Source organism: Lepisma saccharinum, chromosome 18 (assembly GCF_977018435.1).
Source record: "Lepisma saccharinum chromosome 18, izLepSacc3.1, whole genome shotgun sequence".
Classification (NCBI taxonomy): domain Eukaryota; kingdom Metazoa; phylum Arthropoda; class Insecta; order Zygentoma; family Lepismatidae; genus Lepisma; species Lepisma saccharinum.
Window position 1 is genome coordinate 15,355,210 of NC_139246.1, and position 26,695 is coordinate 15,381,904.

The 26,695-nt window shown below is 36.1% G+C and overlaps 1 protein-coding gene across 23 annotated transcripts in view; it reads right to left on the minus strand.

Moving 5' to 3' along the window:
- Nucleotides 1–26,695, minus strand: part of LOC146002409 (uncharacterized) — a 229,609-nt gene that overhangs the window by 61,748 nt on the left and 141,166 nt on the right. For 22 of the 23 annotated variants that reach the window (XM_083140191.1, XM_083140194.1, XM_083140174.1 and 19 more), the window contains 5 exons: nucleotides 24,512–24,559; nucleotides 24,069–24,113; nucleotides 22,145–22,198; nucleotides 18,494–18,544; nucleotides 13,822–13,875 (listed from right to left, as the gene is read on the minus strand). In XM_083140191.1, coding sequence (XP_082996317.1) covers nucleotides 13,822–13,875; nucleotides 18,494–18,544; nucleotides 22,145–22,198; nucleotides 24,069–24,113; nucleotides 24,512–24,559 — 252 coding nt within the window. The remainder of the gene's footprint in view (nucleotides 1–13,821; nucleotides 13,876–18,493; nucleotides 18,545–22,144; nucleotides 22,199–24,068; nucleotides 24,114–24,511; nucleotides 24,560–26,695) is intronic. The other variant, XM_083140186.1, reaches the window with a different exon arrangement.

Consider the following 26,695-nt stretch of genomic DNA (forward strand, 5'->3'; position numbering starts at 1 on the left):
CGGAAGAAGCGTGTTTCGTTTGCTGCTGAAGATGGAGTTCAAGACAACAGTAGACAAGCTGGAAGGTGCAAAGAACTGGCCGAGATGGAAACGACAAGTGGAGCTGCTGTTACGACACCACGATGTCCTAAAAGTTGTGGATGGCACGTGTACTTCTCCACAGGAACTTGGTGCCGAGTGTACTACGGAAGATCGACGTAAGTACGAAGCAGAGTGTAAAACATTCCAGAAGGCGGACATTATGGCACAAATGATATTGGTGAATAGTATGGATGATGCAAATTCAGAACTTACCAGCACGTGTGATACGTCTAAGGAAATTTGGAACAAACTAATGTCAGTATATGAACAAAGTTCAGCACAGCGTTTGGATCGATTGTCAGAGCAGTTCTTCAATCAATCCAAAGATGCAGCAGAAGACATTGCAACATACGTGTCCAAATTACAGAGAAATTTTCGTGAAATGAATGACGAAATGGAACGTCTCACGAAGTCCAAGGTTCCAGAACTGCTTCTAATGAGTCGAATCATGTCTACCTTACCTAGTGAATATTTTGAATTCAAAAGTGTATGGGAATCAGTTCCAGTGGAAGAGCGTACTGTAGACAGGCTAACTGAACGACTTAGGCTAATTGAAATGAGACTTCCCAACAAGAGTAGTGACACAACAGCTTTTGTGGTGAAAAGTGATGATCCGAAGAAACACAAGAAACGTCCAGAAAAAGCGAAAAAGTGTTTTAAATGTCACAAGGTAGGCCATTTTGCCAAACAATGCAAGTTGGTGTTAAATAGATCTTCAACCAGTGGAAGTGACAGTGTTCCAGAAGGAGGAGCATTTGTCAGCTTTGAATCGAACTGTCCTGTTTTGGAAGTTTGGATTGCAGATACTGGAAGCACAGCACATATGACTAACCGGAAGGACTACTTTCTACAGTACCAAAAATTCCCAGCACCAAAGGAATTACAGGTGGGAAATAAAGCCATCATATTAGCACATGGCTGTGGTATAGTGAATGTGGAAATGTTGGTCAATGGTAGGTGGGTGAAAAATCATCTTCGTGATGTGTGGTATGTGCCAGATATCAGTAAGAATTTATTTTCTGTGAACTCCACTACAAAAAGAGGTTTTCTATTCTGTGCAGACTCCATGAAGTGTTTACTAAAAAAGAATGGTAAGGTACATGCATGGGGAAGTGTTACTTTAAGTGGTTTGTACCAAATGCACATGCGTGCATTACCCCCCAAAAATCCTGCTGAAGTGTGCTTAGTGTCAGCTTCCGATACATTGCAGCTGTGGCATGAAAGGTTGGTACACCAAGGTAAGCAACATGTTCGGAAGTTTCTAGTGCAGCACGGAATTGATGTAAAAACTGATGATCAGTTTTGTGAAGGCTGTGTGGTTGGCAAGCAACATCGTAAAAGTTTTGGACAGCGGGTTACTCGTGCAGAAAAACCAGGTGAAAGAATCCATGCTGACGTGTGTGGACCAATGCAAACAAAATCATTGGGTGGTGCACTATATTTTGTTTGTTTCAAAGATGACTTTTCGAAATTCCGACGCGTGTTTTTTCTGAAACAAAAATCGGAAGTTGCTGCAAGACTAAAACAGTTTTTAGTTGAAGTCAGTGTTGCAGGTCATGTAGTAAAAGAATTGCTCACTGACTGTGGGAAGGAATTTGATAATGCGGAAGTGAAGGCTTTGTTGAAAGAAAAGGGGATCAATTTCAGAACCACCATGCCTTATACACCTGAACAGAATGGAGCTGCAGAACGTGAGAACAGAACATTGGTTGAATCTGGACGCTCAATGTTGCATTCAAAAGGTCTTCCATTGAAACTTTGGGCTGAAGCAGTGAATACTGCAACGTATGTTCTGAACAGAACTGGATCAACCACTGTAGAGAAGAAGACACCATATGAACTTTGGTATGGAAAAGACTTACCAAGTGTAGATCATTTGAAAGTGTTCGGAACAGAGTGTTTTGTTCATGTACCAAAGCAAAAGCGACAGAAATGGGACAAAAAGAGCATTAAGGGTCTTCTGATTGGTTACTGTGATGAAAAAGATGGTTACTGCATCTGGAATCAGGAAACTGATAAAGTGTTGCTCAGTCGTGATGTTATTTTTTGCACGGAAACAATTTTGCCAGTAAAAGAGTCTTTTGAAATTGTTTCACCAGAAAAATCAGTAATGTTTGAATCTACTGTGGAAGAACCTGATAGCCCTGGTAGTGAGTCTGCAAACTACGATGATACAGGAGATGTAACTGGGGGAAGTGAACCACGTTATGAATTGCGCGATCGTCAAAGGGTGCAGAAACCAGTGTGGCAAGATGGTTATGTGTTACAGGTAGATTGCTTAGAACCGAGCTCATATAAAGATGCCATGTCATCAAGAAATGCTGCAGAGTGGAAATTAGCAATGGAAGATGAAATGCAGTCTTTGGCTAAGAACCATACTTGGATACTAGTTGAACCTCCAAGCAATAAGAAAGTTATTGATAATCGGTGGGTTCTAAAAGTAAAGACCAAAGCAGATGGCAGTATCTACAGATTTAAAGCAAGACTGGTAGCAAAGGGTTATCTACAGAAGAGTGGGATTGATTACGATGAAACCTTTAGTCCAGTGGCTCGATTTGATACTGTACGAACTGTGCTGAGTGTTGCAGCTTGTGAAGGGTTGAAGTTAGCTCAATTTGATGTGAAAACAGCTTTTCTTTATGGTGAACTTGATGAGGAAATCTATATGTGTCAACCTGAAGGGTTTGATGACGGGACTGGTCGTGTGTGTAAGCTAAAAAGGAGTCTTTATGGACTGAAGCAAGCACCTCGTTGCTGGAATAGACGATTTGTGAATTTCATGTCGAAGCATGGTTTTACATGCAGCAAAGCTGATCCCAGTATGTTCATTCGTAAGAAAAATGGAAAGAAAATGATCGTAGCCATCTATGTGGATGATGGTTTGGTTGCTGGCAATGATATTGAAGATATCAACAGTTTTCTCGGAACTCTAAAAGAAGAATTTTGAAATTGTGGTTGGGTCATTAGATTGTTTCTTGGGCATACAAATAACACAAAAGGAAGATGGTTCTATTTTTGTATGTCAAGAAAACTATACAAAGAAAATTCTTGAGAAATTTCGCATGAGTGAAGCAAATGCTGTGTCAACACCTGCTGAAAAGGGAAGTGTAAATGCAGGGGAAGAAAACACACAGCAGTTAGTAGACACTAGTGTGCCTTACAGAGAAGCAGTTGGCAGCTTGATGTATCTGGCTACAGTCACTAGGCCAGATATCTCCTATGCTGTTGGATTAGTGTCGCAAGCATTGGACAGTCCAAGATTATCTGATTGGCAAGCAGTGAAACGAATTTTCAAGTATCTACGAGGAACCACTGCTTATGGAATATGCTACAATTCAAATCATAATCCTGGGATCCTGGAAGCCTTCAGTGATGCAGATTATGGTGGAGATCCAACAACAAGACGCTCAACAACTGGAGTTCTATGCAAGTATGCAGGTGGAGCGATATCCTGGATGAGCCGGAAGCAGAAGTCGGTTGCTCTATCAACAACAGAGGCTGAATTTGTGGCAGCCAGCGAGGGAGCGAAGGAAGTGATATGGCTAACAAGACTATTGGATGAGATCACTCATCTGACAGGAATGCCCACACTGCTGGTGGACAATGCTAGTGCTATTAAGTTAGTAAAAAATCCTGAATTTCATAAACGCTCAAAACATATTGCAGTGCGTTATTATTTTGTAAGAGAAAAGTTTCAGGAAAAAATGTTAAATGTGGAACACATTGATGCTGAAAGTCAGGTAGCAGACATTCTCACGAAACCATTAGCAAAAGTTAGGTTTGCTAAATTATGTGGCTTAATGGGAGTGGGAGATGAAAAGTAGTGTACTTATTGTTATGTTAAAGTGTAACAATGTTTTTTTGTAAAGGGAAGCTTGTGAAAGTTGTTTTTGAGGGGAAGTGTTGAACGTTGTACAAAAGACACACTTTCCCAACATGGTCAAATTGACTTATCATTTGTTTTTGCTCTGTAGTGAGTAGTCTGTGGAGAATGCTCTCCAAGAAGGTTGTATTGTACCAAGAATGTAGCAATGTACATCGCGTCGCGGTCGGTCGCGTTAGACACTAGTAAAGTGTTAATTAACTGTTAGCACGTGTTGTTACTCCTTGTACCAAGTTACGGAAATATCTGCGTTGAAGTTCAACAATAATCATAAAATTATTGTTATTACTAAGATATTGTTATTATTTATTAAAGGATAGATCACATAAATGATACATCATAAACAATAAATGAAATATGATCTCCCATTGTCAAAAGGTATTAATTAATGTCTCGGTATGACTTACAAAGCATTTCTCGTCCTCTCTGATCAACCTTTATGCTGAAGTTCAGTAAATTTAGCAGAAGAACCAATCTTCTTGAGAGCAGCTTTATTCTTTATCAATCGTTATAAAACTGCCTGAAAACCTTACCCACACATATCATACACACAACAACTCTAGATTTTTCTTTTTAGTTTTTGTCAAGATGCAGGAAATTCAAATTCTTGTTGCAATTCAGTAAGGAAACTGCATGATTATTCACTGCTCTATAAATAACGGAACAAATGCAAAACAATACATATTTCTCAGCATGAAGTGTGTCTCAATTTTAGACTTGGTTTTCAAGATAACTCCCAGACTTTTATAAAACCAGACAAATAGTGTATTTTTAATAATATGGATGGGATGACCGGGACATGCCTCTGAAAAGGGACTATCCCTGTCAAAACGGGATGTATGGTCACCCTACTAGTAAGTATAATTAAGTATAATTTAATTTATACATGAATAATTTTCTAAACATACAATTATCATGACTGTTCAGTGGATCTGGATGTAAGAAAATTAAAGGGAAATTGAAACATCATTACTTTGTGGGATACAGTACTCAGAGACTTGAGTGTAAACAATAAACACCAAGCTTTATACCATCTGATAGCCTTTGTATGCAAGTGACTGTGTTATGTTGGGTCAGGGGAGAGTGAGTTCAATTTTTTTTTTGTTACTTTGGACCACAATACAGTAAAACCTCATTAATCCGGATCCTGACAAGCCGGACTTCGATTAATCCTGACAGGCAAAAGGAAAAAAAATAATTTAAAAATGCAAGGTTTAAATGTGGCTAGAAGTCAACAAGAGAACTTCCCACTGATGAAATTCTGTTTCCCGCAGACTTTGTACTGTACTGTATAGTGTATTTAGGCCTATGTTCTTTAAATACACTCGTAATAAATGTGCTTTGTTGCTATAAACAGAGTTTTAATGCACTTTCTACTGTTCTTTTAGGTTATTTCAGTTAATCCGGACTTTTGTTAAACTGGTCAACTTACACCCCCGTCCCATTACTCTGGATTAACGAGGTTTTAGTGTATTGCAACTCTATAATTGTATGTCTAGCTTGCTTGAATTAGGTTATTTTGCATTGCTTGTCTGCTACTTTTGACTAATTGTGATAAGAATGCATGATATGGTGAAATTGATGAAGGGAAGAACCACAAATAGTACCCATGCCCATGTTTGGATTAGAACCAGGACCCCTGGTGTCATAGGAAACAGTGCTAACCACTCCACCATGGAGGTTGGCTGTACATCTAGCTCTCAATACTATCATAGTGTTCGTGGTCTTATCTAATACTTTAACAGCATGTCAAATCTTCTCTTTTTTCCACATTTTCAAATTAGTGCTCCCCCCCTAAAAAATAATCCTGGGTATTGCCCTGTCTTATACCCCCCCCCCTTCTAGTTTCATCTTTTTTATTTGTATTTTCTTATTTTGCATCCCTCTTTTCCCACTGAGACATAACTAATATTAAAATCTCATCAAGTGATTTATAATTAAGATTTCTAAAGTCACTGAACTAAGCAATATAAAAATGAACAAAATATGGTAGCAATGTCTATCCCAGTAACACAAACTCTTCCACTCCTAACGCAGAATACTAGAATTAATATTTAAATATCTAACTGATCAGAAGATTCAATCCTTTAAACAACACTTAGCTCAGTATTATAATCTTATAGTTAAATAAAATAATTCTTCTAGAAACTTCTTCTTCTTTCTTCTTCTCCTTCTTCTTCGTGACCCTTACCGCCGGGTATATGGCAGTTTTGGTCGAAGATCTGGGATGTAGGACACTGGTGAGTAGAGGTACCGTTGAATCAAAGTCATAGTAATAGTTGTGGTCGTAAAGAAATCGTAATATTACACTTCACTGTACTTTAACACTGATCAGAAGCTTGCACATGCACACAAATTTCAAAATTGAATATCACTCTGTGGGTCAAAACTATATAATATCCACATTGTACGAGGGGAAGGAGACGATAATAGGGAGGGTATGGATACAGGAAATAGTACTTTGGCTTTGTGTAATCTGTTAAAAAGAGCGTGTCTATGTTTCCTCCTTAATGGGCAATGGAAGAAGAGATGAACTGGCGTTTGTTTGTTTTCTCTGCAATCACAAGCAGGGGAGGGATTTTGGTGCAGTCTTGCTAGGTGTTCATTTGTGAAAACGTGTCCCGTTCATAGGCAAAGTGTGAAAGTTATTACTTCACGAGGAAGTTTCAGTTTATGAAACCAGGGTCGACTGACTACTTTTTCTGCATACCATTTATAAGTGGTCATATTTGCAATTTGATTAAGTGCCCGAGGTTCCCATTGGGAAGTAAGTTTCATTTTAACTCGGGGTAGAAGATCAGTATAGGATAAACGAAGGGGAGTAGGAAAAAGAGTGTTGTTCGCCTTTTTTGCATATTGGTCCACTAAATCCTGATATATATTAAGATTGCTATGAGCTTTTACGTACGTAAATTGCACTCGTTGATCATTTTGGGAGAGATTTAATGTAGTTTGTAAGATCAGGGACGGGAGAATGGGCATGCGGTATGCATCTTTCCCACATCGATCGAGTGTAAATAAAACACTCAATGCGTCAGTTAGAATTAGAGTTTTTTAAAATCCTGCTCCATGGGCATAGAGCAATGCCTGGTGTATGGCATAACATTCTGCCGAAAATATGGACATATCTTGCGGAAAGGAGAATTGTCTGACTATGTTTTGGCAGGGTGCGTAGAATGCGCAGCCGACATGCTCGTCATCTTTTGATCCGTCAGTGTATATGAAGTCATAGTCTGGCCAAATTTCTTTATAATATTCATGTCGACCGAAATCAACATAATTGACATTGACAGGTGACTCAGTAGGAATCCTCAAAGTGTAAATCAAGGGATTTTGTATAGTGTAACTTAAGTGATATGCTTCTCTATCTATGTTGTAACAATAAAAGAAGTAATATCTAGAACATGATCTATCCAAGGGTAAAGTTTCACCCAGTTGTCGTTGTATTGCAAATGCTTTATTGGAAGGTTGGGTGTGTCTTTCCTATATTGTAAATAGAAATTTCATAGTAGAATATTGGCGTCTAAATGAAAGGGCCTGTTCAGCGCTCTTGCTGTAGACACTAATATTTGGACTAGATTTCATTAATCCTAGACAAACGCGGAGTGCCTGTCTCTGTAAAATGTCTATTTCATCGGCCAAAGTATCAATCGCCCCACCATAAATGGGTGCTGAATACTCGAATAAAGAGGGAAAGCAATTTTTGTAGAACAAAGTCATAATGGAGGTGTGTCCACCCCATTTCGTGTTTGCCAAGCCCTTTAGAAGATTGATTATTTGTTTTCCTTTTTCTAGCAGTTTGTTAATATGGACTTTCCAATCTAATTTTCTATGAAAGGAAACCCCCAGGTAAGTACAGGAAGATACCACCGGAATCTGTAGTATATGTGTCAGATTGTTAGGGTGTCGGTTTGGTGTATAAGGGTTAAAGATTATAATTTTTGATTTCTCGGCAGAAAAAGATAAACCACGAGATAATAATTGAACACGTAGAGTATAAATGAATCAGGTTGCGCAATTCTAAAATTCCTTGTGTGGTGTCTGATGTACTTTGATAAAAACAAAAATCGTCAGCATATTGAATGATGTTGTGAGTGGCCCTTGGTATTTGATACGTATATTTGGTGTAAATTTTAAAGAGGAGGGGACTCAGAGGGGAGCCCTGTGGTATTCTGCTCCAAACCAGCCTTGGGCCCTTCACATCTCTATGAAACCAGAAGACCAGAATACGTTCCTGATATAGATTCCAAGCTATTTTAGCCACAATTGGGTGAATGTTTATTGAATCAAGAAGATTGCATAATATTGAAATGTCAACGGAGTCATATGCTTTGGCAATGTCAACAAATAAGCTGAAGCAAAATTGTCTCAGGAGTTGGCTATTTTGGATAGCAACAGTGAGTGTAGCAATAGCATCCTGACTACCAAGACCTATGCGAAATCCTAATTGTGTGGATGGGAAAAATTGGCATTTTTCTAGTGTCCAAACGATTCTATGTTGGAGGGTACGTTCGAATAGTTTAGCCATAACTGGTATCAAAACTATAGGTCGATATGAAGAGGCTTGCATGGCTGGTTTGTTTGGTTTTAAAATAGGTATCACAATATGTTGGGTCCAGCCACGTGGTATTTTTCCTCTGCGATATACATAATTATAAATCGCAGCAAGAATTTCGAACCCTTGAACTGGTAAGTGCTTTAGAATTTCATAGGTAATACCATCGTAGCCAGGTGCCGTGGAAGGCATAGGAACGTATGGGGGGGGGGGGGGGGGGGGTGAGAAGGTCCATAAAATCTGATTCCCAGGAAGCATCAATTGGACGTGGATGGGGAACATGGGGATATCGGAGAGAATTGAATTTCCGCCAAATTATACTAATTGCCACGTTAAGGTCAAGGTACTGACAAAATGATTTCCATGCCTGACGTTTAGCTTTGATATATGTTTTTTTCGCTATCGCCTGGGCATTCTTTAGTTCTCGCCAGGTATCCGGCATAGGATATCTGGTGTATAATTTTGCTAATATTTTCTTTCTTTTTTCAATTGCGGCACAGGTTGGATTCCACCAATAGAGTTTTGAAAAACGGTCAACAGTAAAATTTTTGTCTCGTTCCGCTGTCATCGAGTGCGATTGTTAGCATTTGCAAGAGTTGGGTATATGTAATGGTCCGTACTGAAGCCGAATCATCACTATAATAAAAATGGAGGAAAGAAGTGCGGAAATTTTCCCAGTTTATGGAATCACATTTCCAGCTACAGTTGTGCTTCTAGTCAATAAATTAGCCGGTAAAGAAAGGAAAATTGGTGCATGATCACTCCCTCTTTAATCTATGCCATTAAACCAATTGATGTTATTGAATATATGTGGTGATACTAAAGTGAGGTCTATACTCGTCGGGCTGGATCCGTTATTAGGATAATGTGTGGGGGAGCCATCATTCAGAATAATAAGGTTATTTTCAGTGACCCAATTTTCTATTGTGGTTCCCAGCCTATCCGTCTGAGAGTTACCCCATATGTGATTATGTGCATTAAAATCTCCTGTTATCAAATATGGGCTCGGAATGATTTTTCAAAGGCTGTCGCAGAGAAGGTGAGACAGATTTTTTTTTTGGCTTGGCAACACTGCCTATGGTTTCGGCACTAGAAGGAAGGAAGACTCATTCTGTTTCCGTAGCAAGTTGTCACATGATGCGAAACCACGTTAGTGAGCAGCTGTGTTGATTTACGTGGAACATGTTTCGTTTACCCCTCCAGGTTTTTGTGCATAACATTGCTTGTCCCGATGAGTATTCAAGATGAACAGCGACATGCCATAAAATTTTGTTGGCATTTAGGGAAAAGTGCTGCGGAAACATATGCAATGTTTCAACAGGCATATGCCAATCAAGACAGACTGAGTAGAGCCACAGTATACAAAGAAGTCATTGAGACTCTGCGCCAGCACGTAGCAAAAAAGAGGCTGCATTTGAAGAACTGCTTCATATTGCACCACAATAACGCCCACCCGCATACCGCGAGGGCTTTTCAGGATTACACGACGAAGAGAAAAATTGAAATTTTCCCGCATTCAGCATACAGCCCGGACCTTGCACCCTGCGACTTTTGGCTATTTCCACTTTTAAAGGCCGCTTTACGTGGTCGTCATTTCATGACGAACAAAGAAGTGATCACCGCAGCGCAAGTTTTCTTCAGTTCGCTACCTGACGACGAATTTTCAAAGACGTTCGCAAAGTGGCAGGAGCGTACGGATGCTTGCTTAGCTATCAATGGCGCCTATTTTGAAAAAGATGTACGTCTATTCGCTGATATGGCTGATTCTGAATAAAAATTTTGCGGTTTGTAAATTTTTTGTTTCATTTAAATGATTCTTGGAGGGGACCATGTACATGCTTGTCTTTTAACTGCTACGCAGTCACGACTTTTTGACCTATTGCGCTCATTTTGGTCTCAATCGGCAGCTAATAAACCAAATTTTCACACTAGTACATTTTCTAGCCAATGGAGGTCCCCGTTTTCGTATACAGGAATTAGTCTCACCTTCTCTGCGACAGCCTTTGTAAAAGTTCGTTCAAAGCTGAGACTGGGATATTCTGGGAAAGAGGGTGTGGTGGAAGGTACATAGATATAAGCGTAAATAAATAATGAGCATATTTAATTCGGGCGGCAGCTATTTCACTTTGGTATTTTTTTTATTATTGGGAGGGAATGTGGAATGTTAATTATGGAATGGGGTATATTTTCATGGACATATACAGCAACTCCCCATTGATTTTGGTCAAAGGGAGGGCCATACATTATGTAGTGGGGTAACCAATATTTCTCATGATGAGTACCTTTCACCTCCTGTAGACAGATAACTTGTGGACGGTAATCCGCCAGCAGATCTTGAATTTTGCATTTACGTGCTGATAGACTGTGCACGTTCCATTGTAGAGTAACAGGCAAGGACATGTTTTTAGGACAGGGGAGGGGAGGTGATAGGGATAAATGTGAAAGATATCGGGGCGTATTAACGACCCGATATAATAGACAAGAGGTGGGACGTAAGTTCTTGTATTCTTCTAATTATTTTCTCCTGTTCGTGTATTTCTGATATATTAACTACAGAGGCCCATAGATCCGGGATAAGATCAAGTAGAGAACGATATATTAATCGCTGTTCGGGAGATAATGTGTCTCTGGCACCATATGTCCGCATAGGGGGTAAAGTGTTATCGGAACGAGTCTCTGTTAGGCCTTGTTGACCTTGAACCTTCATCGTCCGTATGAATCGTGATACTTTCTGTACTCTTGGGTGGGATTCTCACAAGTGCACCAGCTCCTGTACTGGAAGACGGAGGAAAGGCTCGGGATCCTATTTTTGGGTGAGGGATGGAAAATATCATCATCTGAGGCACTGATAGAAGAGTCCGAGGTGTCAGAAGTTTTCTTATTGTTTTTCTTCTTACATCTTCTTCCATGTAAAGGGCGCACCAGAGGAGTACAGTCCTGGGTAGAATTAGCTTTATTGTTTGTAGGAGGTTCATGTCTCATGATGTTGGAATAAGTGTTTCTTCTTGTAGAGGCCGGTGGTCCCCCAAAAGAGATACCTGCTGCCAGGGTAGGTAAGGTTGGGTATGTATGTGGATCGTGTAGTGATCGTAATACCTCCACCTTGTGAGAGGGGCTACATATGTACCCTGTATTTTGTGGCTAGCCTCAAAGTAAGAAATATTTTCTATTGCCAGACGAGTATGTATGGCATTAGCTTCCCTCCTAGCTGGACAATTCTTATCTAGAGATTGTATTGTTCTTTGCAATTTATTCATTGAGGTGGTTTGTTGCAAGATTCCCCATGCTTCGGGGATCCACTTGTGGGCAATTTGCTTTCGATTTGCAGCGATTTGCACCGATTTGCACCATGAAACAGTCTGTAACAGCATTTGCACTGCAAGACAGGTCTAATACGAGGTTGTACGTCCTTCATTTCGTGATTTAATATAATCTTTTCTGGAAGTCTGTTTCCGTGAAAAATGATACACACTACAGTGGAATCTCTGAGTGTGAAATTCACATCAGAATTCCAAATTTTCTTTTGTTGTCGTTTGGCACTTAATGCCTGTATGGGGCCAGCATCAATTCCTTCCAGAATATCTGTTTCTGTTAAGTCTAGGGCCACGCCAAAAATTAAACCCTCTCTTTGAACTAGCGATTGGGATACGCAGGCCAGTACGGCCAGTTGTGTGTGTAATGTTCGGTCTTTAATGAAAGTGTTGGCTGCTTGTGCACTAGGAAATGTGACTCTCACACGGTTTCGTCCACATTGCTCTACTAGATCGACTGGGATTTTTTTTTTACGAAAGACATTGCCCAAACTTCCTCCATTTAGTTTGCCAATATTCTTATCCACTCCTTCCAAACAAAACAATATATGGATCCGAATGATCCCTAGAATAAGTAAAGTTAGGTATAGCAGATGTGGGTGATTTAACTACTTTTTCCTGGCCTACTTCATTATTTTCCTCTCTTTGCCTTTTGGGAACACGTTTGCTTTTGTGATCCATCATGTCAATTACTTCTCGATCATTTTTATCTGCCCAGTCATTCTGGTTTTCCGCTACGTCAGCCAAAGCCAACATAGCATTTGCTGCGTTAAGTTCATTACTATTTTCTTCCATGTTCGGACAATCTAATTGTTTCCAGGTATCGTTTTGAAACAACTAGAATTATGTCTGCCACAACACAATCGGAGCACTCGATAGTCACACTTTTTTACACTTTTTCAGAACCTGTCACGTATGTATTTATCGAATCCTAAACCTTTCACTTCTAATAATAACTAACTTTTAAAAGTCCACAATTAATAAAAATCTTCACATTACTTTCACACTTTCAACCACCGATCATTCAAGGTTTCAAAGCCATCCTCGCGTTTTTCCATTATCTGTTTTTCTCTTCACATAACAGCAGAAATTTACACCAAAACAAACTGCTTCACTCATCTACCATCAATATATCGACACAAACTCTCTAGAAACTGCAAAACACTTTTTTAAGCTTCGTGGTTACACATTAAACAATATTACACATATTGAACTTCATTTGTTAACTCAACATGAATTATAAAGGAATAAAAGAAGTAGAAAATGTACATACTGCTCACTTGGCAGTTTTAGCGTTGCGTTTCATATTACAACACAGCCTTTCAATAGAAGTACAAGATATATATAAATTAAACATATTAAATTACTTGATAGGATTGGACTCATCTCACCCCTTTGCATGGAGATGAATCATAATTGGATAGAACTGTGTAGTGCCCAGTCCAGGAATATCAGATTTCCTTTCTTGATTGATTTGCTTTATTTTAAAAATTGTGTATTTAATTACATTATGTTTTCTCTGTGCAAATAACTGTGAAAGTGACGAAAGAAAACTGAAATTACAAATTCTTGTTTATTGCCTATTTTGATGCCTTTTCAGTTTATAATGCCTATTTTCATAATGTTTGGTGCCAATTTGCTTGCCTATTTAGAGGTTTTTAGTGTTGATAAATCAATCCACTAATTATTATGCTGTTATTGTCTTCTTCTATTAATATTATGAAGAATATATATTTTTAAGTATTAAATAATGGCTTAAGCATACCTTGTGAAATTAAAAGCCAAAAAAAAAGTGATTTTGGAAATATATTTATATTTTAAAGAATTAGTTAGAAATACCTGACCTGTAGGAAGTAAAAATTACATGCAACATTTTCCATGCATCAGCTCATTAAGATATTATTTTCCCAGGGGGCAATTATTAAATAATATAAATATATATAATTTTCAATAATTTGTGAAAAGTCATTTTTTAAGAGGTAAATACTTACCTGTTGGTAATGGTTGATCAATGGGATCCTCAATAATATAGTAGTAGTTATAGTCTGTCAAAACAATAGGAAGATAATCGTTGAACCTACACTTTTTGTTATAAACTTTGAATTTCTTATAACAAATGTGAAATTATAATTTGTAAAATATTCAGATTGTAATTTATTGAGCAATCCCAAAAAAACTTTTTACTTGGAATTTTATAGTTATTTGTTTGGTTGTGACTGAATGAGCAATACGCACAATTAAAATAATTAAAGAAGAAAATAATATCACTGACAACTATTTGTATTTTGTAACAAATTTATTATATTTTTATTTTATATTTCATTTTATTGTATTATTTTTTTGTGGTTATTCATGAAGTGATAATCTGATTGATAAAATACTTTAATAGCTTTTTGTGATTCCTAAAGAAGTACATTTATTGCCGTAAGATATCAGAATGTCACCAGTTCTCTTTATTTATGCTGTTTTTTACTATTGCATTAAAGATTAACATTCTTTAGCATCTGATCATCTCATACTTTCTGGTATTGTTCTCAAATTACAAATTTTAATAGATAACCTTGTGTATTATTATACAGATATTCAAGCAAGAAATCACCAGTTTTATTCCTAGTAGAAATATGTTGTATTAGTTCTGATTTGTCTGACTTTAAAACAAATTGTAAATTTTCTGAGGTAATTAAATACATCATTTTGGGAGTACTGCATTATATTTATTCTACATATTTGAAGATTGGAAATAATTCAAGCAAAGCAAATTCTACGTAATATTTATTTATTGTTACCTAGTTATGAATTAAGCACTATTTTGAATCTAGCTACAGGTGTTTTGATTCAATAGTCATGTTGGATTTACCTTTAAAAGGCAATAGAATAATGCATGAAATAATAAATTAAAACATCTTCAAACTTTGAGATGAAGTTGCATTCTTGGTGATGTTTTAAATTCTTTATACTTGCACATTTGTGTTGCCTTTAAAAGATAAGGTATGCCAAAGATGATGTTAGCATATTCCGTTAGAAGTGTATTATTAATATTACTCTCATTATTATTATTTGAGGAGGAGGTGAAGTTAAACAAAGGGAGCAGGCCGCATTAATTCATTTCAAATTTAGTAGGGGCTGATCAAGTGGTGGCTTTCGCCCACCCACAGAGTATCACATGCACACCAAAATAATCTGTAACGTTATTAATTTTAATGATGCTCATTCATTGATCATTTCTCCTTCAAAACATCAAAATGTTCTTGTGCCACTTCACCTTCCATGCCGACTGAGGCTTGCACTTTTCACATTTAATACAGAGTCATTCAAAATGTCTTGACTGTTCAGGATTTATAAAAAAAAAACTAGGGCTGAGCCGATGTCGATGTATCGGTATCGGCCGATACCAGTCGTATAGGTATCGGAAAGTATCGGTTAAAATTCATCTACCGATACAAGCTGATACTTTTCAGGTATATTGCTCTTGATACATTTCCGACTTATTGCTCTTTCATGGAGTCCACAAAAATGCTGCATGACACTTTCGCGATGTGTAATTATCCTGGAAATTATGAAAAATTCAAACTTTCTTTTTTTTCCCACCAATTTTAGTCAAAAAGCTTTATTTTGTGATTAGATAACTTCTATTTTAATATTCTTGTAATTCTTCAATATTCTAAACCAAATTTCTTGGTAAGGTGATGCATAATTAATTGGAGAAGAATATTTACATACCAATATTGATCAATATCTTGAACTAATTTTGATTATTGTAATTTTCAAGTATCTGTATTGGTATCGGTTGGAATCAGTAAGAATATTGGCATCGGTATTGGTTCAAAGTGCTATCGGCTCAGCCCTAAAAAAAACAACAGAAATTGGTATTGCAATAGGGATCTTCGTGATCCATGTACCAAAATTTTGAAACCTTGCATACTCCTATTGATTTGTACAAACTCAAAATGTGTGATGACATTTTCTCTGTGACTTGCAGTACAACGTTGAATTAGGTTTTACTTACTCTGCATGTGAGCTAGTGTACATTTGGAACTATACTCAAATCATTTGAGTGGGTTTTTAGTTGAAGAGAACTTTTCCTAACAAAACAGTGTAGTTAGCTCTTTACACAACAACTCATCTCCATCTACTGAGAATAAAATGGGAACTTTGTGATTTATATAAATATTGGAAACAAAAAGAGGTGTGGACGTAACTTGGGATCTAACTTTGAGGGGGCAGAATCAAACTAGGCCTAATTTTGAGTGGACAGAATTAAACGTGGGCCAAATTTTGAGGGAGCAGAATTAAACTGGGCCTAATTATGTGAGGGCAGAATTTAACTGGTCCTAATTTTGAGGGGGAGAATCAAACCTGGGGCTTAACATTGGAAGAAGAGACTTGAAAAGTTTTCTATCCCATAAAAACAGCATCCAGGATTGTTTGCTAAATAACTGTGATGTTTGCGAAATTACAAATATTACTCTTTATTACTTTGTTCCTCAGGTAAACTTGTAAATTTTAATAAACCCGAAAATTTTGGTGGGGCAAGTGCCCCCCTTGCCTCTACCAAGTTTCGCCGATGAAGGTGGATAAAGCTAATTTAGCATTTTTATTTTTAGTACTGTAACTTTGTAACTTTACAGGTATTTCAGGAATCTTGAATCCCTAAATCCTGTTCCTTGCACGCCCTTGTTCTGTACATTATCAATATTGCTCCTTATCAAAGTATTTGAAGTTAGTAGTTTTGATAATTGATTAGAACTTCTGCAGAATATATGAGATGTTGCGGATATAAAGGGCGAACTCGACAATGGTCGATTTTTTTTTATTGTTGTATCATATACAGGTTGGCTCAAAAGGTCACTAAACACCCTCGGTACAAGGCCACTGCAGCGTGCAATATGGAAATGGTGATGATCAATTGTTGCCAGGCCAAGGGGGAACCACATTGACGCCACCCATATGGTCAGCGGCCATCTTGATGCCCGCCATCTTGAATTCAACTTCAGAATTTTAAATGGGAATGGGTTGATATGACATAAGAAATCAGGCTAGAATTTCATGAGAAATGCAATGGTGAAGGTTTTTTTATTTTTATATATCTTTAACTAGTAAAAAGTTATGACTGAATTCTTGTACCAATTTGCTCCTTTTCGAGGTGTTAGAAAAATGCCTTAAAATTTGTTTAGCGCATCAGTAATGCATTGATATCAAAGTGACGTCTAGGGAGAGAAGTTCGCATGCCATTGTACACAATTTTAATCGGATACATCCATGAAGAGCTGCGTATTATGAATGGTTGTCATGAACAATTTACAGTGTGACGCTTCCATTGAATTAAAAGTCCTTCACAGTGACAAGGCTAATGTTTATGTTCATAAGGAAGTTCATAAACAGAATATTTGACCCTTGTCATCTGATAACTTAACTTTGGACAGAAACTGCCGTTCAGAATGTTCCCATAATGTTCTGGTGTTCCTCCCTATTGAAAAAAATCTCTGTAAAAAGTACCTTCTTCCATAAGCAAGGATGAAAAACCTGTTTATTTAACAAATCCAAGTAGCCCTAAGCATTTAAGGTTCTGTTGATGAAAAACTGACTAACCAATCGTGTTCCACACAGCACGCCACACCATTAACTTGCCAGCCCTAACCATTCAGCTTTGATCTGTTGAAAATGGGTTATCAGATGACAAGGGTCAAATATTCTGTTTATGAACTTCCTTATGAACATAAACATTAGCCTTGTCACTGTGAAGGACTTTTCATTTAATGGAAGCATCACACTGTAATTGTTCGCGACAACCATTCATAATGCGCAGCTCTTCATGGATGTATCCAATTAAAATCTAGTGCAATGGCATGCGAACTTCTCTCCCTAGATATCACTTTGATCTCGATGATTACCGATGTTCTAAACAAATTTTAAAGCATTTTTCTAACACCTCGAAAAGGAGAAAATTTGTACAAGAATTCAGTCATAACTATATGTATTATATATTTTGTATTTTGTGTGTTATATTCAGGCAGTTAAGACTTGTGTGTGTGAGTATAATGTGTGTGTGTGGACCTATGTGAAATGACTTAGTGTACTTTGTGTATAATATAATAATGTATAATTTTAAATGTATGGTTGAGTGGAAGAAAAGGCTTTGTATGGCCTTAACTCCGCCATTTAAAACAAGGCATTAATAAATAAATAAATAACTTTTTACTGGTTAAAGATATATAAAAAAAATCTTCACCATTGCATTTCTCGTGAAATTCTAGCCCGATTTGATATATCATATCAACCCCTTCCCATTTAAAATTCTGAAGTTGAATTCAAGATGGCGGACATCAAGATGGCCGCCGACCTTGAAGGTGGCGTCAATGTGATTCCCTGTGGGCCTGGCAACGATTGGTCATCACCATTTCCATGTTGCACGCTGCAGTGGCCTTGTACCGAGTCTGTTAAGTGACTTTTTGAGAAACCCTGTACATTGATAACTGCAGAACTCATGCAACATCTGACAGGAGTCTACCTCGCCTCAAATACTTTGAAATTTGCTTCAGAATAGGACAGATGTTTGGAAAATTGCTGAGTCCCGCAACTTGTATTTTGCAAATTCACCCCTAATATCTGCAATGCCTCATAAAATAAACATATATATACATAAATATTATTTATAAAAGTTACCTGGAACTATTTCGTCATATTCTTGAGAGATTGGCAAGGGCAAATATCCACCTGAAAATAAAAAAATATAGAAAATATGGTTTCACATAAGTCGTTACATTTTAACACTATCAAATATCAAAGCCATCATTTATTAGTAATCTATTAGCACTTTAAATGTGTATAACATGTATAATTTAGAACACATGGTCAAGCAACCCACAAGAATCACCAAATACACAGAAAGTGCACTTGACCAAATACTCATAAACCAACACCTATGTAACTGTGAGACATCTGTATTTGACACAGGTTTCTCTGACCATCAAGCTCAAATGTTTTCTTTATCACCAACCACAGTGACTAATCCAAAACACAGTACCAAAAATGAAACACAAAAAAGGTAAAGGTAAAGTGTTCCCCTGTGCATAGCACCACGCCATGAAGGCATATAGGGGGTGTGGGGGTAACGCCCCACACTTTCTTGATCCGGTCGTGAGTGTTGGTGATGTGATCAGCATCACACCCCTGACCGCCTTTACCCCCCCCCCCCCAGGGTTTCCCCCAGGTACCCATGTTATTCGACGCTGGGTGGGCACCGGGCCCGCTTCCACCGTTAGAAAAGTTCCCGGATTTGAACCACCCGGGGATCGAACCCGGGACCTTGAGCATGGTAGTCAGATGCGTTACCGACTGAGCCACCGTGGCCATCTTATGAAACACAAGTTGTAAGCAAAAGGTCATTCAGCAAACAAAATATATTAATTATTTTCATTATTTATTAAGCAACGAAACGTGGAGTGATATTCATGAGTCCAATGATACAGATGAAGCATATAAATCATTTCTAAAAACGTTCACTTATTATTTCGAAATAGCTTTTCCCAAGAAACAAGTTAGAACTTCAGCAACCCAAAAGAACCACTGGATAACACCTGGAATTATTAAATATAGTGAAAGAATGAGATATCTAAGCAGAATCAGAAAAGATGAAGATGCCACAGCTGATTTTGAAACATATTTCCACAAGTACAAGTCAATCTATATAAAAATAATAAAAAGGCTAAGCAAATGCACAATGAGAATACCATCATAAATTCCGAAAATAAATCTAAAACAATGTGGCAAATTGTAAACACAGAGCTACATGGAGGCAGCAAAAGAAAAGAAAATATTGCACTACAACATAATTCTGAGACTGTAAAGGAACCTCTCGAAGTTGCAACATTATTAAATGAATACCATGCAAATGTTGCGAAAATGTACTCCACCCCCAACACTAGTACCAGTCACAACACAAACAACTTAAAGAAATTAGGAACATGCACCAAAACAATGTACTTGCATCCAGAAACTCAGACCTACTTTCTCGTGTAGTGTAGATGAAATCCCCACTTATGTTGTCAAACAATGCAAAGAATATATTGCAATCCCACTGTGCCACATAATCAATTTGTCCTTCACCTCAGGAGTTTTTCCACAAAAGCTGAAGGAAGCAAAAGTAATTCCAATATACAAGAAAGGAGATAGAAACAACTTAACCAACTACAGACCAATATCTCTCCTCTCCCCCTTCTCGAAAATTTTAGAAGCTACCATGAACAATCGAATTGTGTCATTTTTAGAAAAACAACAACTTATTTCAAATACTCAGCATGGCTTCTGCAAAGGGAAATCAACTGAATCTGCTGTGTTTCAATATTTGGAATATATAAGAGAAACATTAGACAAAACGGGACAATGCACGGGACTCTTTCTAGATTTAACAAAAGCCTTCGACCTAGTACCCCATGAAAAACTATTACAGAAAATAAAACATTATGGCATAAGAGGCATCGCACACGATTGGCTCACATCCTATCTTAGCAGTCGTATGCAAATAGTCGAGATTATCCACAGAAAGGATGACGGTGCGCAATCTAGCTTTGTCTCAAAACCCTGCACAATATCAAGTGGAGTTCCACAAGGTTCTATTATTGGACCATTACTCTTCTTAATATATATTAATGATTTGCCAATAAATTTAAATTCAGCAAAAACGACTCTTTATGCAGATGATACAAGTGTAGCCATCACCGGTGGTAAGGAACAAAACCTTAACTCTAATATCAAACATGTAACAATCAAACTCAGAAAATGGTTTTCTGACAATAATTTAGTATTAAACAGCAGCAAAACTGTGGCTGTCAATTTCCATCACACAAGGAATAAATTGATAAATGAACCAAATGTTACATTAGGTAATATGACAGTAAATCACGTTAAAACAGTCAAATTCCTGGGAGTATGGATTCATGAAAGCTTAAAATGGGACCCACATAGATCACCTTTCCGCAAAACTAGGTAAACTTATATTTGCCATTAATACACTGAAAACAATATCAAACCTAGAAACATTGAAAATACTATATTACACCATGTTTCAATATTTATTAACATACGGTATAATCTTCTGGGGAAATTCCACTAATAGTAATAAAATTTTTGTGCTGCAAAAGAAAATTGTCAGAATAATAGCAGGAGCTAAGAGAAATACACCCTGCAGAAGACTGTTTAAAAATTTAAGCATATTACCCTCACCATGCTTGTATATACTTCATCTGTTGATGTATGTAAAAACTGACTTAGATTCCTTCAAATGTAACAACTCCTCACATAAATATTATACAAGGAATGGCAGCAACCTCACAATACCATCACACAACACCACATTATTGAGAAAGGACCTAAATATATGGCTGTTCACTGTTTCAATAACCTTCCAAGTGACATAAAAATAATACAATCAGCTACCTCATATAAAAAGCATGTAAAAAAATACCTATTAGATCATTGTTTTTATTCTGTTAAAGAGTACCTGACAATAAATTGCAAATTGTCACATCCTAAATGAACTCCTAGGACTGTATATGTATGTATTGATTTTATCTATTATATGTATGTAAATTAATGTAAACCTTGCAACTAACAGCACGAACAAGGAGAATCAATTATAATGTAATCAATGTTTTTAAATGTTATGTATAATATCTTCATACTTGTACCTATTTGAAAATAATTATTAACTGTAATGTGCTGACATGTTCCATACCATGTGTGGAAAACAACCACTGTACAATGGTCAAAGGAATGAAATAAATCATATCATATCATATCATAAACACTTACAAAGGATAAGTATGTAGCCACAGAGTTGTTTATTTCTCTGTCTTGCTGCCCATTAAGTGTGAACAGTGATGAGTTCCACGAGATTCATACAAAATAATTCAAATAATTTTACTCTTCCTAATTATCCAGGGCCTCCCCGATGGCGCAGTGGTAGCATCGTTGCCTTGTAATCAAGGAGTCTCAGGTTTGATACCCGGTTGAAGGCACATAGTGGTTCAGTTCCCACTTTAAACTGTAGGTCCAGTCCCAATTAGCCTTAATGTGCATAAAGTGGACTTAAAACAACAAATCAACTAAGAACTAATTATCTAAATATGTTTTAATTTAAATAATAACTAAATATATATACATATATTTTAAGAGATAAACATGATGAAACTATTTTTCTTTTTTTTAAGCTCATTTATTAACAGCTTTGAAAGCAATTGATTGTGATTTTGTAAATATATTTTGGCTAAAGAACTTTTGTTTAGTACTTTATTAGTAACGGATATGCACTATTACCTTCACTGATGATCCATTCTTCATCCAATGGATGAACCAGTGGAGAGACAGCACCTGTAATATGTTTAGAATTTTTAGGGAACAAAATACACAGAAAACATATTGTGTGTGTGTATGCATGTAAGGTATATGATATTAAATTTGACCTGCCCAATAACAATATGTGTGAATTATCTTGAAAATTTATTGATTGATATAATTTTAAATGAGTACATCAGCATGGATCCCATTTGATCAAAATAATGGCCATCATAACCAAACTACAACTTCATGTTTGGGGAATAAAATATGTGGTTGATAATAATTAGACGTAAGTGAGTTACTAAGCACTACCCGTGAATCTTACTTGCAAAGATAATCTGTGTAAAAATACTGTAAGCTTAAGTGTAAACCTACTTCAAATAATAAATAATAATAATAATAATAATTAATTTTGGTGGCCTTTGCCACCATTCACTTGGGAACTCGTTGCTTCCCTCCACAAGTTAGTTTCATGGAAGAAGTTACTAACGTGCTTACATCTAATTAAAACTACAACATTGATAGAAGAAGATGATATATCTAACAGTTGGGCTGAAAAGTTCGTAGGCTAACATAGTAAAAAATATGTTTTTGACAAAATTCGATTTTATTATTCAATATAGTTGCCTTCGAGGGCGATACAACGATTATAGCGGTCATACAATTTTTCGATGCCATTTTTATAGTACGATTTCTCTTTAGCCTCAAAATAGGCCTCAGTTTCGGCGATTACCTCTTCATCAGTGCTAAATTTCTTTCCAGCGAGCATTCTTTTAAGGTCTGCAAACAGGAAAAAGTCACTGGAGGCCAGATCTGGAGAATATGGTGGATGGGGAAGCAATTCGTAGTCTAATTCATATAATTTTGCCATCGTTTTCATTGATTTGTGACACGGTGCATTGTCGATTGTGAGCACGTGCAGCACCCATTTTGCACACAGCTTTCGCATGTTCAAATATTCATGCACAATATGTCCAACACGTTCCTTTGATATTTTTAAAGTCTCAGCTATCTTGATCAACTTCACTTTACGATCATTTAAAATTATTTTGTGGACTTTTTTTATGTTTTCGTCGGTAACAGCCTCTTTGGGGCGTCCACTGCGTGCATCGTCTTCGATGCTCATTTCGCCTCATTTAAATTTAGCAAACCACTTCTCAACGGTTGATTTTCCTGGTGCAGAGTCCGAATAATGTTTATCAAGCCAAGCCTTGGCTTCAACAGTATTTTTTTTCGCCAAAAAGCAATGCTTTATTAACACACGAAATTCTTTTTTATCCATTTTTTCACAATAACAAAAGCTGCTTCACTCACAATGCTATATCTCACGAACTAATTATCCGGCAGCTGTGAAATTTATACACGTATCTTTTGAAGGTTAGTACTAAGTAAAAATCACATGGATTTAATTCTAGTAACGCCATCTATGAGTCAGCCTACGAACTTTTCAGCCCAACTGTTATATTAAATTTTTCTAATATATTTTCCAGTGAAGATAAGTGTATATTTTCATTATGTCATTATAACAAATGGAGTTATCATGACCTCAAGGAATCCAAGCTTAACAGTTTACATTAAAAAGAAATGCATTGTAAATAATATAAGTTAGTAATTACGGAGAAACGTAGAACTCACGGTTTCTGTGAAGTTGTTTTTAACTTGTTCTATTAATTTTGGGGCCCAAAAGAAACTAAAAAACAGCTTCATTGAAACCATGAGTACCAAGTTTCTCTGTAATTATTTGCTACTGCGTCGCTCATTTCCAAAAATATGAATAAGTTAGTAAATTGCACATTTCTCATTAATTGTACAATTATGCAACTAAGAAATGAGACATATGAAAAGATTATTTTACTAAATTAAGAAATACAACTATGGTACAAAAAATTTCATAAAGTATTACCATCCGGATAATTTTCCTCTAGAAATTGAAGGAATGCACTTATACCTGCAAGACAAGAATAAAAATAAGCAATATCATCTTCCAATTCTACCATAAATAGTAAAGTATCTACAATTAATATTTACAAATGAGTTACAAATTTATACTTAAAATTCTTACATTTTTACTTAAAATATTTCATATTATTTATTCCCATCATCACAATGAATCTAGAGAGCTAGATTGATAGTAAATAGCAACCAAAGAAAACATTTAAAAAATTGAATTTTTTATATAAAAACATAGCTTCATCTCACTGAATCAACGCACATTTTTAAAATATCTTTTAGTCTTTCCTCATCATGTAAAATGTTCTTAATAAAAGTTTAAATATTTTCATTAGCAATAATTATACTATAAGGAAAGAAGGACACCATATTAATACATCTCTAATAATGACTTACTTTCTGCAAGCTGATCGATGAATTGATCTTCACCCATTCCCTCCATATCTGAAAGATTATGCATTGTTAATTTACCATTTCCAAATCAACCATTACAACAATAAAACACACACATGGTGCTAATTTATATTGTTAATGTAGTATTGTTGATCTTTTTTTGGCTCTAATGATTTGGCTCATTTGATAATTTACCACCATTTTTAAGTTAATTTCAAAATTGGTATAATTTTATGAATTTTTATCATGTTAATAGAGCTAACGATAAATAAAAAATGGTCTAGACATAAAAATAAAATTCATTGCCATTCTCAAATTACATAAGGAACAAAACAAAATAAGTTTTATGCTTGTGGTTGGAACAAGCTGCAATAATTAAGGTGAAAATAAACTGTATTCATGATATATAACATGAACATTACCACAAAAGACTGAAATACATGCAATATACCTGTAGTAGCTAAAAAGTCATTCATAAGTACATTTGCCAGATGCCCACATCATCACATGCTCAACTTATGTGCTTTATTCTATTTAAACTCCTATCATGAGAAAGTTACTTGGTACATTGGATCAAAATGTTGATGTGTTTTAACGTCTTTTAATCACTGCAGGTATGTTGTATATGTTTTAATATTTTGTGATGTTAGTAGTAACATGGACAGTTGTGAAGACCTTTCTGAAAATTACATGTGCATTATTCTACAGGGTGGCGCAAAAGTGATCAACTGATTTTCTTACCATATAGCTTGGGTTTTAAATTAAACAAAGTATTTTTTTTGTGTGTTAAACTTTTATTGATACTTGTAAGTTTTATGTCCTCAATTTTTAAAGATAACATTCCATAAATGACCACTATTTGAATGAATGCAAATTTGGGCTCTTTTTATTACATTTCCATTGGTATTGGAAATCTGCAGGGAAATGTTTTCAATTTCATGCTGAATATTGTCCTTTAGTTGCTGTAATGACTCTGGCTTATTCACATAAACCAATGACATAAACCAATGACTTGAAATATTCCAAAAGGAAAAAAATCTGGAGGGGACAAATCAGGGGACCTGGCCGGCCATGGGAAATCACCAAAACGGGATATTACTCTACCTGGAAAAGTGTCACGCAAAATTGTGACAATTTTTCCATGTTCTTGTGAGGTATATGAATTCATTCTTGCACACAATAAATTTCGTGATTATTTTCTATTTAACTGACAAAACACTACTGATATAAACAACAAGATGTCAAAATAAAGGTCAGTTCAAATAGGATGATGACTTTTGCGTCACCATTTATATGACATGTTTTGTTATTTGGTCTGAAGTATTTTTACAATAAGAACAATATATTAAAATTCCATTCACAAGTTTGATCAATAATTGTACTGTCACATTAAATTTTACTCCAAATAATGTGATTATTGTGTGAAACACATTATTCATTTACATACCTTCACAACACACCAAAATGTACTATGATAACTATAGTGATATATAAATAAATGAGTTTATAATGATAAAAAGTATACAATTTACATTAAAAAAACTTATTTAGATTTAAAGGAACTTCACAGTGTGATAAAAATATAAAGCATGGTCATTAATTTATAAACATCAGGTACATTTTAAATATACAATACACTTTAATATAACAACTGTAAATTCTTGTAGATATGGATAGATTTAAAATTTTACTCATACCAATAATATATCAAAATGAAATTTACTTGCACCAATAACAATATTCTATAGATCAAACCTAAAATAATCAATATTTCGTGAAGAACATTAATGATTTTATTTACCACTTATTTAATGTATGGTTCTGATGAGTTTTGTACAAGGAGTATAGATGTCAGTAGAGCAGCCAAAGCCCTTTCTCACGTGAAGAAAACAAGCCTCCATCCAACAGAAATAAGAACTAAAGTGCCAGAAGATTGCTTTTCAATTATAGTGGAAACTCTCAGCAGAAATAAACAAACTCACAATTTTGCTGAACAGATGTATGTAAATAGTTTTTGGATATTTGTAATCCTATTTAAATATTTCAAAACATTACATTTGCTTGATTTGGTTTGATTTGATTTTAGTTTAAAGCTCACTTTTATGCACAGATTGGCTACTTGGGATTGGATCACAAAGTTCGCCCTGCTCAGAACATTATTGCAAAAATAATGAAAATTATGCACTT